The sequence below is a fragment of the Equus quagga genome, chromosome 5 (genome assembly GCF_021613505.1).
Source record: "Equus quagga isolate Etosha38 chromosome 5, UCLA_HA_Equagga_1.0, whole genome shotgun sequence".
NCBI lineage: Eukaryota > Metazoa > Chordata > Mammalia > Perissodactyla > Equidae > Equus > Equus quagga.
The window spans coordinates 98977560-98993512 of record NC_060271.1 but is presented as its reverse complement, the minus strand read 5'-3'; the positions used below and the strand labels follow the sequence as shown (position 1 = coordinate 98993512).

Below are 15953 nucleotides of genomic sequence, written 5' to 3'. Positions count from 1 at the left end.
TGATTTTCTGTACAATTCTTATTCCATAATTAGTCCAATTGTATGTATTTTACAAATGAATGGTGTGCCAGAGTTTCAAGGAAAATGGCATATTCAGTTTATTTATTGTATTAGTTTTTATTTAAGGAGGTGACTTGGTTTCGTAGAAAGAACCGTGTACTGGAAGTCTAGGTCTCAATTTTGTCACTGATTAGTTTTATGTCATAGGGCAGCTCAGCCTCTGTGTCCTTCTGTACAATGGCAGAATGATGGTATCTGCTATCCTCTTTGGGGCTAATATTTTTATTCTCATATATATGTGAAAAGATAGTTATTCAGTGTAATGATTCCTGCAAAGTAATGGTAAGTGATTTCCTTGCTGTAAGTGATTGTTTTATATTAAAAGTTAATTATTGTGTCCTCTGTTTTCAGCTTCGGGCTCAGAATCAGGTCCTGAAAAAAGGTGTTGTGGATGAACAAGCAAATTCTGCTGCTTTAAAGGTATGCCACAGGCGCTTTGTGTTGTGAGGGTTAAGTTAGTGTTTGGTGATGCTCCAAGCAGGGACTTGAGCTGGTTCTCCGGGTTAAAGTCCCAACTCTGACACTGATTCACAAGGGTTAGGGGAGGTAATGTAGTTTTTGTGTTTAACTCTCCTGCTTGCTTAGGTATGAATGTGATGTGCTTTGATTTCCTTGCTAAAAATTACAAAAAAGTATTACTCGACTTTTAATGCATTCCTCTTATACCTCAAGGCCCTTATTTAGTTAAATTCACTGGATTACTGGGGCTTCTTTTCTGTCTTCCTCACTAGACAGCGTTCTCACGGGGCTCTGTCATATTCATATTTATATCCCTAGCATTCAGCTGATGGTTGTCCCCTCATAAATGGATTTGAAAGCGTGAATCATTTAGTCCATCAATCTTGCTTTTGGGTTGAGCTATTTAATAATAATAACCTGTGTTAATCAGGACACTCTGAGTGATACATTTTCCCGTCAGCACCTTTGTTAACTGAAGGGAGAAATATAATAGGAGATGAAGGAATTTGTTTCTACGTCATTCTAGTAGGCGTGTAATAAATATTGCTTAGTGATATTCTTAATTGGATTAATTAATTCTAGGGTATGGATTCCTTCTTGGCCAAGTTTCAGATAAATATACTGCCTACCTCATTCTTTCACTTTCTCCCTTGCTCCCTCATTAGACAAAAGAGATTAGGATTCGCTTTACTCTTACCTCTTTTTGAAGTAGCCCCCAACAAGTAACGCATCCTAGGTGGTTCTACTTAGGTAACCAAGACCGAGAAATATGTCCTTTTACTTAGCCAGTGTTGGAGACAACACTAGAGAACTCCCCCTCTTCTGGTGCTGTTCTCAACAGACTCAGGGCTGAGATGGTTCAGAATACCTAACTCATACTCCCAAAGCTCTCTGCACCCAAGCCAAGATTATTAAAAAGAAGCTTTATAGTCAGGATTTGTTAGTTAAGTTATTATTTTGCCTGAATCATTGAAGAAATGATCCTTACATCTCCTAATGATGTTTAAAACCTACTACTGGGGAAAGTAGTATTATCTATCCTAGTATCTATCCTAGTATCTAGTATTATTATCCTAGCTTATCTTAGGAGCCAGCTCTGGTGTTTGAACACCTTCCTGTTGTTGGTTGTGTTTGATTAACTCTGTGATAGTGGCCCCAGTGGTGATGGTGACAGCAAGTTCCATTTATTGAGCACTCACTGTGTGTCAGCCATTGAGCTAAGTACATTACATCTGTAGGGGAGGAAAACTTTTCCATTCTCCCTTCTAGGTTCTTTGGCTGGTCTGATAATTAAATTGATATAAGATAGATTAACAGGAGAAAAAAACCAAATTCATATGTATGGGAACCCGAAAGATATGAAGCTCTAGGAAGAGACCAAAGCTGGCAGCTTTTGTGTCTTTTAGACAAAGAAACAATGAATTTGTGAAGAATTGTCAAGACAAAGGGGTTTGGGCCTGGGGTAGTAAATTAGTGAAGAAGTGACGCAGTTTGTTTATGCAGCCTTCTCGGCCTTGAAGTCTCTATCTCGGGCCATAAAGATGCCTTCTTTCCTCCAGGTGTAGGGAGGGTACCCTGCACATGGGGAATTTATTTCATCCTTTCAGGGGCACAAAGCAGGGTCAGAGTGCCCTTCTTGTACTGGCTCTTTTTTTAAGTAACTTTAATTCAAAATCAATATGCCAAAATGGTGTATTTTGGGGCGGTATATTCTGCTCTCCCTCGCAACCATTATCTCCTTTAGTCTTCACAACAACTTTATGAGAGCAGGTAACGTTATTATCATCCCCATTGCGGAAACTAGGGTTTATAGACAGGTTGTCTTCTGAAATCAATGATTGGTTAATGGAGAGAGAACATTAGTCAACTAGTGATTGACTAATTCTAAGGATATAAAGAGATTACTTTTTGTTTTACTGTTCATATAATTACAGTAAGTGGCAGTTTGCTGGTTTCCTCGATGGGAATGTTAGGATGTCCTCTGTTATAGTAGGCTTTTGATTATATTGGGTTTGCCTCTTCAGTGAGTTGTTAGATATGGTATGTATTCATTGATTTGAATTTCTTTTAATTTAAAGTATATGATAATTTGAATATGGGCTGGGCCTAAGTTTACTTTTGAACTTCAAATAAAAATTAAGGGCTTATCAAACAAACAGTAGACAAGAAAATGTTTTCTACTTAATGGAGGCGCGTTGTTCTGTCCCTCCAGCCCTGCTCTCAGGATGCAGGCAGTCAGTGCAGTGCGACTCCAGCCTGTGCCTTTTAGGTTGTGTTTCCATGTGCTTGAACTACCTATCAGTAAAACTTGATCTCTTAGCTTTACAGTAGTTTTCCAGCGAATAATAAAGATATGTAATAAAAGTACAGTTCTGTAAATACAGAATAGTTTATGGCCATGTGCATTTGATTACCAGTGAATACGAGGTTGTCAGAACATCATAAGTAAGATGCAGTTAGAATAATATATATTTTTAAGTAGAATAAAACTAAAATTTCTTTAATTTTCGATTTTCTTACCCCATAATGGTATAAACAGTACAGAATGGTCAGCAGAAGGTGTGTTATTTAGATTTTAGATTTTGCTTCTGTTTTCACTTAACTGTAAAGTGAATTGATATAGAACAGCATCTGACAGGAAAATATTCTTGTGTCTGGATAACATTGATTTTTATCTTTGATAGGTCAGAATAGTTTAAAGTAAAATTAAGGGTGTTGAAAAGACTTCATTTTGACTGACTTAATTTCAGGGAGGACTTAGAGAAAAAAATGAATACAAATATATTTCTTCCATTCTTGCTCACAGAAGGGTGTGTCATTAGTGAGTCTACGATTCTCTTTAAAAATTCAAATTTATCAATTTGTAGCCTTGGGCTTTGTGTCTGTTCATTGTCTGACACATATAGAGTTTTGGATGTTTTGCTTTAAGTTAATGACTGCCTGTTACTTTAGTATATATATATTCTTTTTATTTTATTTTTAGATTTAATTGACTTGGCCAGAAAATGATTTTGTTACGAAACAGAGCTAAAAACATAAGAACTGGAATAATAAACAGACAGCTTGAATTCCCTAAAGCAAGAGGTTTTGATTTTATTTTGGTGAAACAAAAAATTTTTTTTCATTTTTAAACCTTAAGGCTAAATGATAAGGAGTGGTCTGTTTTCACTTTGATGTAGGAACAACTGAAAATGAAGGATCAGTCACTGAGGAAACTACAGCAGGAAATGGACAGTTTAACATTTCGAAATCTGCAGCTTGCCAAGAGGGTAGAACTACTTCAAGATGAACTGGCTCTCAGTGAGCCCCGAGGCAAGAAAAACAAGGTAGGTCAAGTAAAAGCAAGTTAGTGTGACCTTGTAGTTAGAAACAGACATCTACAGGCCATCCTGGTTTTAGCAGAAGACCTCACCTCCAAATTCTCTAATGTTCCGTTATTGCACCTGGATTTGGATCAAGAAAGCAGACATTTACTATTAACATATACTAAGTATTGGAGGCATTTTCATATGAAAGTGAGTTTTATAGAATTTATTAAGAGCAAATATGTACATAGTTGATTTAGTGACTGAGAAAAGTGAATGGAATATCTCATATTGGTCAGAATTATTAATGTTTCTCAGTTACACCAAGTTGCCAGTAACCCGAGGTAGGGTGAATAAAATGAGAGGCACTGTCAAAGCGTACCTGCTCCAGTGAAAGTAGCGGTCGAAATACTCATACCTTAGGCTTGTAAGTTTGCTGCAGTTATATTTTCTTAGAGTTTATTCTTATGGGGCCAATTTAGTATTTTTGTCCTGAGATGTAAAAGTAAATTTTTTTCCTTATGGTTTTATGTAGTGAGGAAAGATTCTTACTGCTCCTAAGATGGATGATCCGGTACTTTTGAATATTCTGTGATTAAGAAGTTTCTTTCTTTTTTTTAAGAGCAGGAGGTAGTGATTGAGTCTTTAAGTCTTGTGTGTATATAGGACAGCACCCCACAAATGTGTGGAATTGAGGCAGTGATAAGAGCATGTAGGCGGGAGGAAGAGGGCCCACAGTAACTTGGAAGCGGCGCCGCGTGGAGGGAAGAGCCGTGTGGAGGAAGGCTTTGGAGTTAAGCCCAGGCTTGAATTCTTTGTCTGCCATTTATAGTCCTATGACTTTAGGCAAATCTTTTTAGACTTGCAACCTCAGTTTCTCCATCAGCAAAGTGGGGATGATGTTCTCAGGTTTGTTGTTGGGGTTAAGTGGGATCATGCAAAAGTGCCTAGGATTGTATTTGCCAGATGATGGTTGGGCGACATGATTATGTGTTAGTACCTTTCCATATGCATTTCCCCTACATGGGAGAATTCTCTAGAGTGGTAATTTTCAAATAAATGGGGAGCAGAGAGGGCAAAACAGGTATGTATTAGAATCACTTGGGAAACTGTCAAAAATATCTGTGCTGGGGCCGGCCGTGGCCAAGTGGTTAAGTTCGCTCTCTCCAATTCAGTGGCCCAGGGTTTTGCCAGTTTGGGTCCCGGGCACGGACATGGCACTGCTCATCAGGCCATGTTGAGACGGCGTCCCACATGCCACAACTAGAGGGACCCACAACTAAAACATACAACTATATACTGGGGGGCTTTGGGGAGAAAAAAAAATGTATCTGTGTTCTAGAAATTCTGAAAGACTCTTGGGGACGGAATAGCCATGCTCTCCAGGTTGGTAAGACCCTCTGCTGGGCTGATTTAGCAGAGGTTCGGGTGTAAGACTTCTGATCTACTATTAATTAAAGCTTTCCAGATTTGGAAGCACTAAGGACCCAGAATATGTCCTTCAGCAGTGTTCTTTATGCACCAAACACGATGGATGTTTAATTTTTTTTTAAATAGCTACCTTCATCTGCAAAGGGCTTTTTAATTGTTGGTTCACATTGGATCAGTAGGTGACTTCATTTTAAGTGAAGAGTGAGGGTGACAAGAAAGGCAGAGAAGGGTGGTGACTGATGTCTGAACACAGTTTCATTGTTAGGCTGAAAATGTTCTCAGTTCTGGTATCCCATGAAAACAAATGTTCATTATTGGCTCTTTTACATAGTGCTTTTCTATGTAGAAAAAGCTAATATTGGTAAAAAAGAAAAAGAAAGGTATTTTTCATAATCTTTGAGCTTTTTCCTTCTGTTTATTTATAACAGCTTTATTTTATACCTTGTATTTTATAAAAAATAAGAATGTATAAAGTTTTGTATAAATTTATCTTTATGAATGCTGTTAAGTAATTTATTACAATTTCTTAAAGAAATTTAACAACTCAGACTCATGGAATTCCTTAAACTGTCATTTCCCAAACTGAAAGATCAAATCGAAATGATATGTATTAGCATATTTGTGTTGCTAGCTTTCTGGGTCTACTCTGTCTTCCAACAGATTCTCCTGAATTCGTCTACAAAGAATAGTGAGCCGTATCTGTTCTTTTTTTTTCTTTTTAAAGCTTTCCTGCCCATTGCAATATTTGCAGTTCCAACTTGTGTCACTTAGGGAAGTTAAATGATGGACTGTATACCTTCTGCAGGATTGTTGAGAATGGTGAACACGTAGAAGAGACAAGCTACTAAGGTGATAGAGAATCTGTGTACCTTAGGATGTTTCTCTAAAGGATGAAAGTTATGTGGACATAACTTATTCTTTCCATCAGAAAAGTGGAGAATCTTCTCAGTTGAGTCAAGAGCAGAAGAGTGTCTTTGATGAAGATCTGCAAAAGAAGATAGAAGAGAATGAACGGTTGCATATACAAGTGAGAAAATCTTTCTGTTTTTCCATATGAATTAAAAAATGGGTTGTATGATTTGGGAATGTGGAAAAACCACTGCAAGATAGAGTGTTTTGCATATGTGCGGGTGTTTTAATGTCTTCTATGGTTGTTAGGTATATATGTCACTGTCATTTAATTCATTTCTTAAATCTCATTCATATCTTAAGATGGGCGTGTGCTTTGAAGTATGCATTTGTTTAGAGGACAGCAGAATAACTTGTAACTTAACAATACAGAAATATTCTGGGCACTATTCATTTTCTATAGGAAGTGATTGAGTGGCTCATTTAGATGGGGGCTTATCAATAAGTAGCGTTGTTTTTTAGTTTATTACTGTTTAGTTGGTTTTTATCTCTTCACCTCTTAGTCTGTAAGGTCTATTAGAGTTTGGACCATGTTGGTTTGTATACCCAGCCCCAGGACTGGGCCTCACTTGTGGCAAGCCCTCAAGTGTTTATCGAATGTTGAATAATCAATGTCTGCCTCCAAACATTCAGTGTACTGTAAGAGTCATAATGTAGTCTTCCCGACTATGCCTCCTGATTTTTTTTGTGAAATGGTGAGAATAGTCAAACGGTAAGAAATAAATATGCATTAATTCTCAGTCTTTGAAATTGTTAAAAAAAAAAACAAAGAATTTTGACCTCAGTGCATTTCATGTTGTTGTTAGTGCCGTCAAGTTGATTCTGACTCCTAGCGACCCGGTGTATAGCAGAGTGGAACACTGCCCGGTTTTTTTGTGCCATCCTCTCAACTTCCTGTACTGTATCAGACAACGCTCCCCTGCTATTCATAGGATTTTCACGGCTGATTTTTTTGCAAGTGGGTGGCCAGGTTCTTCTTCCTAGTCTTTCTTAGTTTGGAAGCTCTGCTGAAACCTGTCCACCATGGATCACAGACACTGCTGGTATTTGAAATATTGGTGGCATAGCTTTCAGCATCACAGTAACACACAGCTGCCCAGTATGACAACTGACAGGTGGGTGGTGTGGTTCGCTGACCAGGAAACAACCCAGGCTGTGGTGGTGAGAACGCCAAATCTTTTTTTTCTTTGTTTGTTTTTTGTTTGTTTGTTTTTGTTTTTTTTGGAGGAAGATTAGCCCTCAGCTAACTACTGCCAGTCCTCCTCTTTTTGCTGAGGAAGCCTGGCTCTGAGCTAACATCCGTGCCCATCTTCCTCTAGTTTATACGTGGGACGCCTACCACAGCATGGCTGCCAAGCAGTGCCATGTCCGCACCCAGGATCTGAACCAGCGAACCCCGGGCCACCGAGAAGCGGAACGTGGAGAACGCCAAATCTTAACCACTAGACCACAAGGGCTGGCATTTGTGTTACGTATTTGTAGTTCGTAATTAGTATTGGATTCTCATTAAGGAAAAGAGCTTTACCTGTTTTAGGAATAATGTCTGTTTGAATTTTGATTATTTAGTTGCAGAAGTTAGGCTAGTAGAAAACTTATACCCTGGTCAGTTGAATTCTCTGTGTGCCAGAAATTGACATAGAAGTTCATGAGACCGAGAGGAAGGAGGTGTAGGCTTTGGAGTCGATCTCCTGTGGTCAAATCTCATTTCTACTGTATTTTAGCTATGAGCCATTTGACAAGTTGTGTAGCCCTTTTAAGCTTCGGCTTCCCCTTCTCTAAAGGAGGGATGGCAATAGCACTCCTTCTGACATGCTGTGAGGATTCAGTGAGAGCAGGCCTGTGCGGGTTTTGCGTAGTGAGTGTGTGGAACCATATGGAAGTTGCTCAATGAACAGACACTGCTGTTGTGTTTCTCTTTGTTTGTATATGTTAGGATATTGTGAGATGAGGAAATGGTCTTTTATTTTCAGTTTTTTGAAGCTGATGAACAGCACAAGCATGTGGAAGCAGAGCTGAGGAGTCGGCTGGCCACTCTGGAGATGGAGGCGACCCAGCACCAAGCCGTGGTTGACGGCCTGACGCGGAAGTACATGGAAACCATTGAGAAACTGCAGAACGACAAGGCCAAACTAGAAGTAAGCCCCGCTGTTGGTGAGAGCACGTTAAGAAATAGTCAAGACTTTTGTAAATCATCTGAGCACTTTATAGAACACAGAGGTAGTCATTCAAGGTGAGACTGTTGCCTGTAGCATCTCCTGAGTGTGCCCTCGTCTATAGCCTGAGCCATCTGCTTTTCTTTTTTTTCCTAAAATTCAGGTAAAATCTCAGACTCTGGAAAAGGAGGCCAAGGAATGTCGGCTTCGAACAGAAGAATGGTATGTGAAATGTGAATTCCAAGGGGCCCTGAAGTAAGAACCAGAAGACTTGAGTTTGGGTTTAGCAGCTCCTCTGTCTTAATTTTCTCACATTTGAAATGAGACAGGAGTAGGTAATCTTCACGGTCCTTTTCAATTCCGTTGTCTCTGGGGCCTTATGCATTCTTGGTAGAGTGGCTTGTGCATTAATCCTCAACCTGCACGTGATTTGGGCAGTGGCAGAAAGCGTTCTGGGGCTCCTCTACTGAGGACTGGATACTTCCTGTTTCAAACTACACTGAAGAGAGGGCCTTCTGATAGTCCAGGCGGGAAAACTGACTAATAATCACATCACTGTGCCAACCTTTTGATGGTACATTTTGAATAAAATAGAGGTTATGTGAGCTAATTTGGAGATAGCTAAATCTTAAAATTAAAATATTATTTATCAATGGGTGGTAAAAGCATACTCCCACTTTTATTTGATAAATGACATAATATCTTAGGTTTTAAGAGGATCAATCAAGTGAATTTCTTACTTGAATTTAGTTGCACTAGTAGAATTACATGCATGGTTTAGATGTGTACCTATGCTCATAATTGATTCAAAACCAGAAAATTTGTCAGATTTTGAGCTCAAGGGAAAAAAACCTGATATACTTAAAAAAACACTTTACTGTAATACGTGAACAAACATTTATGTGTCGTAAAGAGAAAATTTATGATTTTGAAAGGGCTTGAAGATTACTTTGAGCTTGGGGAAATAAACTTAAGATTGTATAAGATACTGAGACTGTGATAAATTCTTTGAAACTTCACCATCGTTCAACGGAAGTCTCAGGGGCTTTTGAATCAAGGCTAGTATTTTTCTTATCCTCATCTTTTAGCAATTCTCTACCACCAAGAGTATCCCAGGTGTCAGGCACAAGTCTCTGAAAGCCTGATACCAGCTGTTGAGGTAACAAGCAAATGAGGCTTCGTGGTCTGATTGGTGATAATGTGGTTTTGTATTTTTTTCTTTCAGTCAATTACAGTTAAAGAATCTTCATGAAGATTTGTCAGGTAGATTAGAGGAGTCCTTATCAATCATCAATGAAAAAGTACCTTTTAATGATACAAGTAGGTATTATGTACAGTTTTCTATTATTTGCAACTTTGAACCTGTGATAGCCAACTAGTCAAAATAATTTCTAATCTGTTTGGCAAAAAACTTCATTGGCCCAATAGAGGATTGCTTTCTTTTTGTTCTTTTGATCAGCTTTGGCCCTCATATTTTATAGGGAGATTTTAAATTGTCATGTAACTACTCCAAAGCCAGCATTCTTGGAAGAAGCCCAAATCCACATTTTTTTATTGCATGTATTTAGTATATCCCAAGGTAAAAACCAACCTGTGTGTGAAGTACCTGAAAATTTGTATAAAAAAGTTGTTCATAGTGCAGTGGGGGCAGTAGGAGGTGGATCTTTTCAGCCTGGTATCTCCTGGGCGTGGACAATCCCCAGTAATACTTGGGGAGCTGACGCAGATAAGTGCTGCTTCCTGTTCATCCTGGGAATGGTCTGGTAATGTGCACAGCCAAGAGCAACAAAAAGAACTTAAAGAAAAAATCAACTTAGATGTATAGTAAGGGCTGATTTCATAACATTTAGACAAGAATCAAATCAGAACCTTGAAAACAGAAAATATTTAATCGTTTGGATTTTGAAACTTACATTCACATAAGTTTGCATTTCCTTTTTTACAGTCACATGATTGAAATTAATTTTTTGCTTCTCCTAAATTTTTCTTAGGGAAGACCTAAAAAAAGAGGAAGGAGAAGACATCAAAGAAAAACAGCAGTGTGATCTCATGCTGAAATCACAATATGTCATTAGTATATTAAAAACCTAAATTCCTCTGAAAACAAACACCTGGTTCTAGTTTCTATGTTAATATAAATAGCATGAGCATACTTTGATCCACTAGACTTGAAACTTTGGGCTTTCATTTTCCCTTTAATCGTTGTATCAATCAGTCATCAGGTTCTAATAATTTTCTTCTGAATCTCTTTGGATTTATCTTTCCTATTCCAATATTAATTGTCACCCTGCTTTAGATCCTTAGCATGTCAATGTGGGTTACTTCTTTTTTGTTGTTAGTGCCATGGAGTTGATTGTGACCCCTAGCGACCCTGTATACGGGAGAGTGGAACCCTGTCTGGTCTTTTTGCACCATCCTCTCACCTTTCATCGCTGTATTAGACAATGCCCCACTGCTATTCATAGGGTTTTTGTGGCCGATTTTTTCAAAAGTGGGAGGCCATGTCCTTTTTCCTAGTCTGTGTAGTCTGGAAGCTCTGTTGAAACCTGTCCACCATGGGTGACCCTGCTGGTATTTGAAATACCAGTGGCATAGCTTTCAGCATCACAGCAACATGCAACCACCACAATATGACAACTGACAGACAGGTGGTGTCGTTCCCTAGCTGGGAAACAAACCTGGGCTTTGGTGATTACAGCGCCGAATCTTAACCACTAGACTGCCAGGGCTGGCTTTACTTCTTTTAGTTCCAAAATATTTAGGGATCATTTGCTGAGTCCCAGATGGGTAGGTAGCATAGGGGGATGTAAAAATTTATAAGACAAAAATCTCTACCCTCAAGGAATTTATAGTCCAGTAGGGGAGAGAGAATATATAGAAATATCTAAAATATAAGCTAAACTGTTCCATAAAGAATCTGTTGGGGTTTCAGAGGGGAGACAGGTTATTGCTGGTGGGGTTGTGTGAGTAGGTTTTATTGGGCAGAGATGAGGGAGAATGAGCCAGGGAATTGCATGGAGTGTGGTAGGTAGTATGAAAGGCGCCGTCACGGCCTGACAAGCCATGACAAGCAGTAATTAGTTAAGTATGATAGGAGGTTAGAGTGGGTGGGGTACGGAGAGCAAAGATAGGTAAGTTCTGAAAGGGAGAGTGGGACTGGACCCTAGCGTTCTGGGCAAAGGACTTGAGACTTAATTCAGAAGGCAGTGGGGTTGTTGGAGAAGCTTTTGATCCAAGGAATGTCATAGTGATATTTGCGCACTCACAAAGTTAATCTGGCAAGAGTGTAGACTGCCCTGGAATGAGAAAAGGGGGGCTGAAACTACTGTGATGACAGTCCTGGTGTGCTATTATGGAGGCTTAAGCCTGGAGTTGTCAGGAAGATGCAAGGAGGGCAAGGGAGAGGGAGGAGGCAGTGTGGTGGAAAGATGTGGTGCAGTTGACAGCAATCAAAGAAGCAGATGAGGAACAGGTTTATAGGAAAGATGATGAGGTTAGCTTTGTTGTTGTTTAATATTCTGACAGATAGGTTGGTGTGTATCTATTTACCTATTGGTGTGTGCATTTATAAATAAAATCCTAGACCTCTGGAGAGAAACTGATGTTGACCCTGTTGGGATGATGAGCCCCCCTGTTGGGAGTGGTGGGAATGAGGGGTACAAAGTGCAGAGAGGCCTGTGCAGGGTCCTTGGAGAATTCTCCATTGCACTGATCAGGAAGGGCAAGGGGCTGAGGTAGAGAGGAGGTGGGAAAATGGGGTGAGAGGAAGCTGGGGAAGTGAGTGTTCAGCCTGGTGGTGCTGGTCCGTTCTACGCATTACTGTGCAGAGGGCAGAGAGAGTGATGACGGTAAAGGCAACTGGGTTTGGTAACTTTGAGAAGACTAGTGACGTCTGAGAGAAGTGCTTCTGTGCAGGGTGGAGGTGGACTCCAGATTGCTAGCACAAGGGTTAGAGGTGGATGGATGCTGAGGAAACAGGCAGAGACATGCTGTGTTTTGAGCAGTAGGAATGAAGGAGATAAGAAAGGATAAGAGCTCAACATTCCAGCAGAGTAAAAGAAAAGGTGGTGTGTGCAGCGGGTGGGTGAGGGCATAGAATTAAGTATGATATAAGTAAAGGGGAAGAAGTCTCTATGGAGATAGTTAAACAAGCTGCAACAAATGCTGTTTTCGTAATGAGGTAATTTTGAAGAAGTAACAAGGAGGGGGTGATTGAGGGACTAGGGCCTGCAGGAATCAGAAGGAGATACTGCTAGGGGCCCAGGAGGAGGGTTAGCCGAGGGATCTGTGAAACCATAGACTCTGAGATCGGGGGGTGTCGAGTGTAAGAACCACTTCTGCCTTGGCTCTGGTCTTCTCGGCATTGTATGGGGCAGGCCAGCCCATCCGTGATGTAGGGGAGGAGAGGCAGAATGGTATTAGGAGCTTACAATGGAAAAGGTTTGGAGTAGATGTCATGGGAAGTGTGATAGGGACGCAGCAATGAAATCATGGATTGCTGAGTGGCATTGAAGCTCCCCTTAAGCTAGGTAGAATATATTGTGGACTCTGATCTTGTTTTGTGTTAGCAAGAGCATCGCTGAAAATGATGGACCAGGCTGGGAAGGAAAACAAACATGACTCAACAAAGCCCGAGAGGAGAATAGAGAGATGTTGATGGATGGGAGAGCAAGCTGATGTAATAGAAATGGGGACATAAGAGAGAATTGGATGAGAAGGCATAGGGACTTTCTGAATCAGATTTTGGCATTGGGGTCATTCTGCCTGTGGACACAGGCAGAGGAGGGAAGGTCTGAGTGGCTGAAGTGGTGTGCAGAGATGAGTAGAGATGAAGGTCATTAAAATGCAGAAGTCAAAGAAGAGTGAGGCCGGGTGTTGGGAAGCCATCAGACGTTGAGAACAGACCCTCAGGTAGAGGGGAGGACTGTGGGAAAGAAACCAACCCAGAAAAGTTAGGATTGAGTCATTGGAGTCAGCAGAAGCATACAGGGATAGATTTTTGTGGTGTCATGCAAACAGTGATATTTTTGGATTAGTGTGGCAGCTGTGTATAGGGTTCCTTTAGAAGGGAGAATGACTGAAGATAGCAAGAACATCGTGAGCCTTTCTAAGTAATCTTGATAGGCCCCAAAGAAGTTTTTGAAATGATTCCTTAGAAACAAATACAGGGTTGGTTTGTTGTTCACCTTATCTTAACAGTCAAAAAAAATTAGAAGTATTACTTTGAGAAATAACTGATTCTATGTAAATTCAGTTATTCTCCTGCACTATGATTGTAGCTTTGATCATTTTAAATTCTTATGTAAAGCTAATTTTGCTTCAGAGCATTCATTATTTTGCAGTTAAGCTGTTTTTCTATAAAGGTAAAATGAGAGACTTAATGTACATCCGTTTTTGTTTTGTAGAATATAGTCAGTATAACGCTCTGAATGTTCCACTCCACAATAGGAGGCATCAGGTAAAGATGAAGTACTTGTTTTTATTTTTAGTGATCTGCTTGTCAAACTTTTCAGAAACAAGAATTAGTTGTGTGGCCCCCTGTTTAGTGCACTAAACAATTGTGTTTAACTTTTGCTTTACTTTCTTAATACATTTTTTTAAAATTGTTTAACTTGCTGTTTATTGAATTCATAATAATATAGATTTTTGCTTGCTCTCTTGTCTGATAACATTAGAACTGAATTATGGGATGCACTGATTTTTTGAGCTTCACCTTTCTTCTGGGTTGGTGGACTTTGCACTTAAATGGTCTAGGTTAAGTGGAGGAGGTGTATTTGTCAACATTGGTGGCTTTCTAATTTGTTGAGATGGGAATATTAAAATCCAAGCCGGGGAGCAAAAGAATTTAAATTAAGGAATAATATTCTCCAAATGCAGACTTAATAAAGTTGTTTGAGGATAATAATTTGATAGTTGACTTTAACTGTATGCTTATCATTTTAAAGCTGAAGATGCGAGACATTGCTGGGCAGGCCCTGGCTTTTGTTCAAGATCTTGTGACGGCTCTTCTGAATTTTCACACCTATACAGAACAGAGGATTCAGATTTTTCCTGTTGATTCTGCCATTGACACTATATCTCCTTTGAATCAGAAGGTAAATTTAACTCAGGATACCTTTCGTTGACCTGAACAAGTAGAGAGGCGTGTTATTTATTTTCAGACCACTTCTGTGCATCAGCCAGGTACTGTGGAGGACATGGAAAAAACCCTCTAAGTCACAGTGTTTACCTTCGAGATAAAATATGGCAAACATGGAGATTCTTAAGAAATTTAACACTAGGGGAGTTGTTAAAAGACCTTAGTGTGAGTGAGTGGTTTGGTCAGTAAGTGATGTGAGGTCATCAAGGAAGGGAGATTGCTGTAGGTGGTAGTGTCTGGGGAAGATTCTTTGGGGATTTGAATGGGCTTTGAAAAATGAGCAAGATTTGAATAGGAGGAGAGAAACAGGACAGGTGTTTCCCACCCCCACTGCTACCCCCCCAAGAGGGAAAAACATGAGCAAATCATGGAGCAGGAAAGCATGGAGAGTGCGTGTTGAGGGGGTGGGGAGGAAGCAGTGAGCCAAGTGTCTTGGCTGAAGTGGGAAGTCTTCAAAGGGCAGGAATGGGAGGTAAGGATGAAAAGAGGAAAAATGGCTCCAGGCTCTGCAGGGACCCTGGGGGCAGGCCAAGGCACAGACCTGCACTTTATATATTTTGGATTGAGATTTTTTATAGCTTTTTGACTGGGGTGCGATATAATGAAAAGTACCACGTTGTTGTTGGAAAGGTTAATTTGCTGTCATTTTTCTCTCTTCCTGTTTGTACTCACTGAGTAACTTTTATCATTGGGTATGTTTAAAAGCAAAAAATCTGTGTAGCATAGTTGACTTTTTTCCTTCCTGCTGGGAAGTGGAGTAGGAGTGAAACTGCTTATCCAGTTGGGCCTCGAGGCATTTTCAAGGTTTGTGAGGTTTAGACAAAGAATAAGAAGAGGATTAAGTGTCACTTCCTTCAGTCCATGTGCTTTTTTGGGGCTGGGCAAATTTTGCTCCTTCGTTTCCTGTTTTCTCCCCAGCTAGTTCTTAAAAAAGGGTTTTGGGTAGCTTGCAAAAGCACATTTAACTGAAAAATAAAGTAAATGTTAGTGAGTATATTGGTTATGTATTGCTGTGTAATAAATTACCCTAAAACTTAGTAGTATGAAACAATAAACATTTAGTTTATTTAGTTAGTCATTTAGTTATTAGTACATTTATAAACATTTAGTTTATCTCACACGGTTTCTGTGGGTCAAGAATTCAGGATAAAATTAGCTTGGGGCTTCTGACTCATGATCTCTCATAAGGTTCCGGTCAAGGTCAGCTGAGGCTGCATTCATCTAAAGACTTGACTGGGGCTTCAAGGTGGCTCACTCACATGCCTAGTGAGCTAGTGCTGGTTGTTGGCTGGAAGCCTCAGTTTCCCATTGCCTGCAGCTTGCCATGGGGCTGCTTGAGTGTCTTGAAGATACAGCAGTTAACTTCCCCCAGAGCCAGTGATCCAAGAGAGGAGGAGGAAGCCACAATGCCTATTATGACTTGCTCTGGAGAATCACGTACCATCATTTCTGCCATATTGTATTGATCACACAGACCAACCCTGAAACAGTGTGCAA

At 39.9% G+C, this 15953-nt stretch overlaps 1 protein-coding gene across 2 annotated transcripts in view; it reads left to right on the top strand.

Moving 5' to 3' along the window:
* Positions 1 to 15953, top strand: part of PPP1R21 (protein phosphatase 1 regulatory subunit 21) — a 58034-nt gene that overhangs the window by 9535 nt on the left and 32546 nt on the right. Inside the window, exons 1-9 of one of the 2 annotated variants that reach the window (XM_046662752.1) lie at positions 425 to 480; positions 3503 to 3603; positions 3699 to 3845; positions 6184 to 6282; positions 8135 to 8299; positions 8481 to 8539; positions 9543 to 9637; positions 13723 to 13775; positions 14263 to 14412. In XM_046662752.1, coding sequence (XP_046518708.1) covers positions 3711 to 3845; positions 6184 to 6282; positions 8135 to 8299; positions 8481 to 8539; positions 9543 to 9637; positions 13723 to 13775; positions 14263 to 14412 — 756 coding nt within the window. In that variant the 5' untranslated portion in view covers positions 425 to 480; positions 3503 to 3603; positions 3699 to 3710. Of the gene's footprint in view, positions 1 to 411; positions 481 to 3502; positions 3604 to 3698; positions 3846 to 6183; positions 6283 to 8134; positions 8300 to 8480; positions 8540 to 9542; positions 9638 to 13722; positions 13776 to 14262; positions 14413 to 15953 lie in introns of those variants that run through there. The other variant, XM_046662750.1, reaches the window with a different exon arrangement.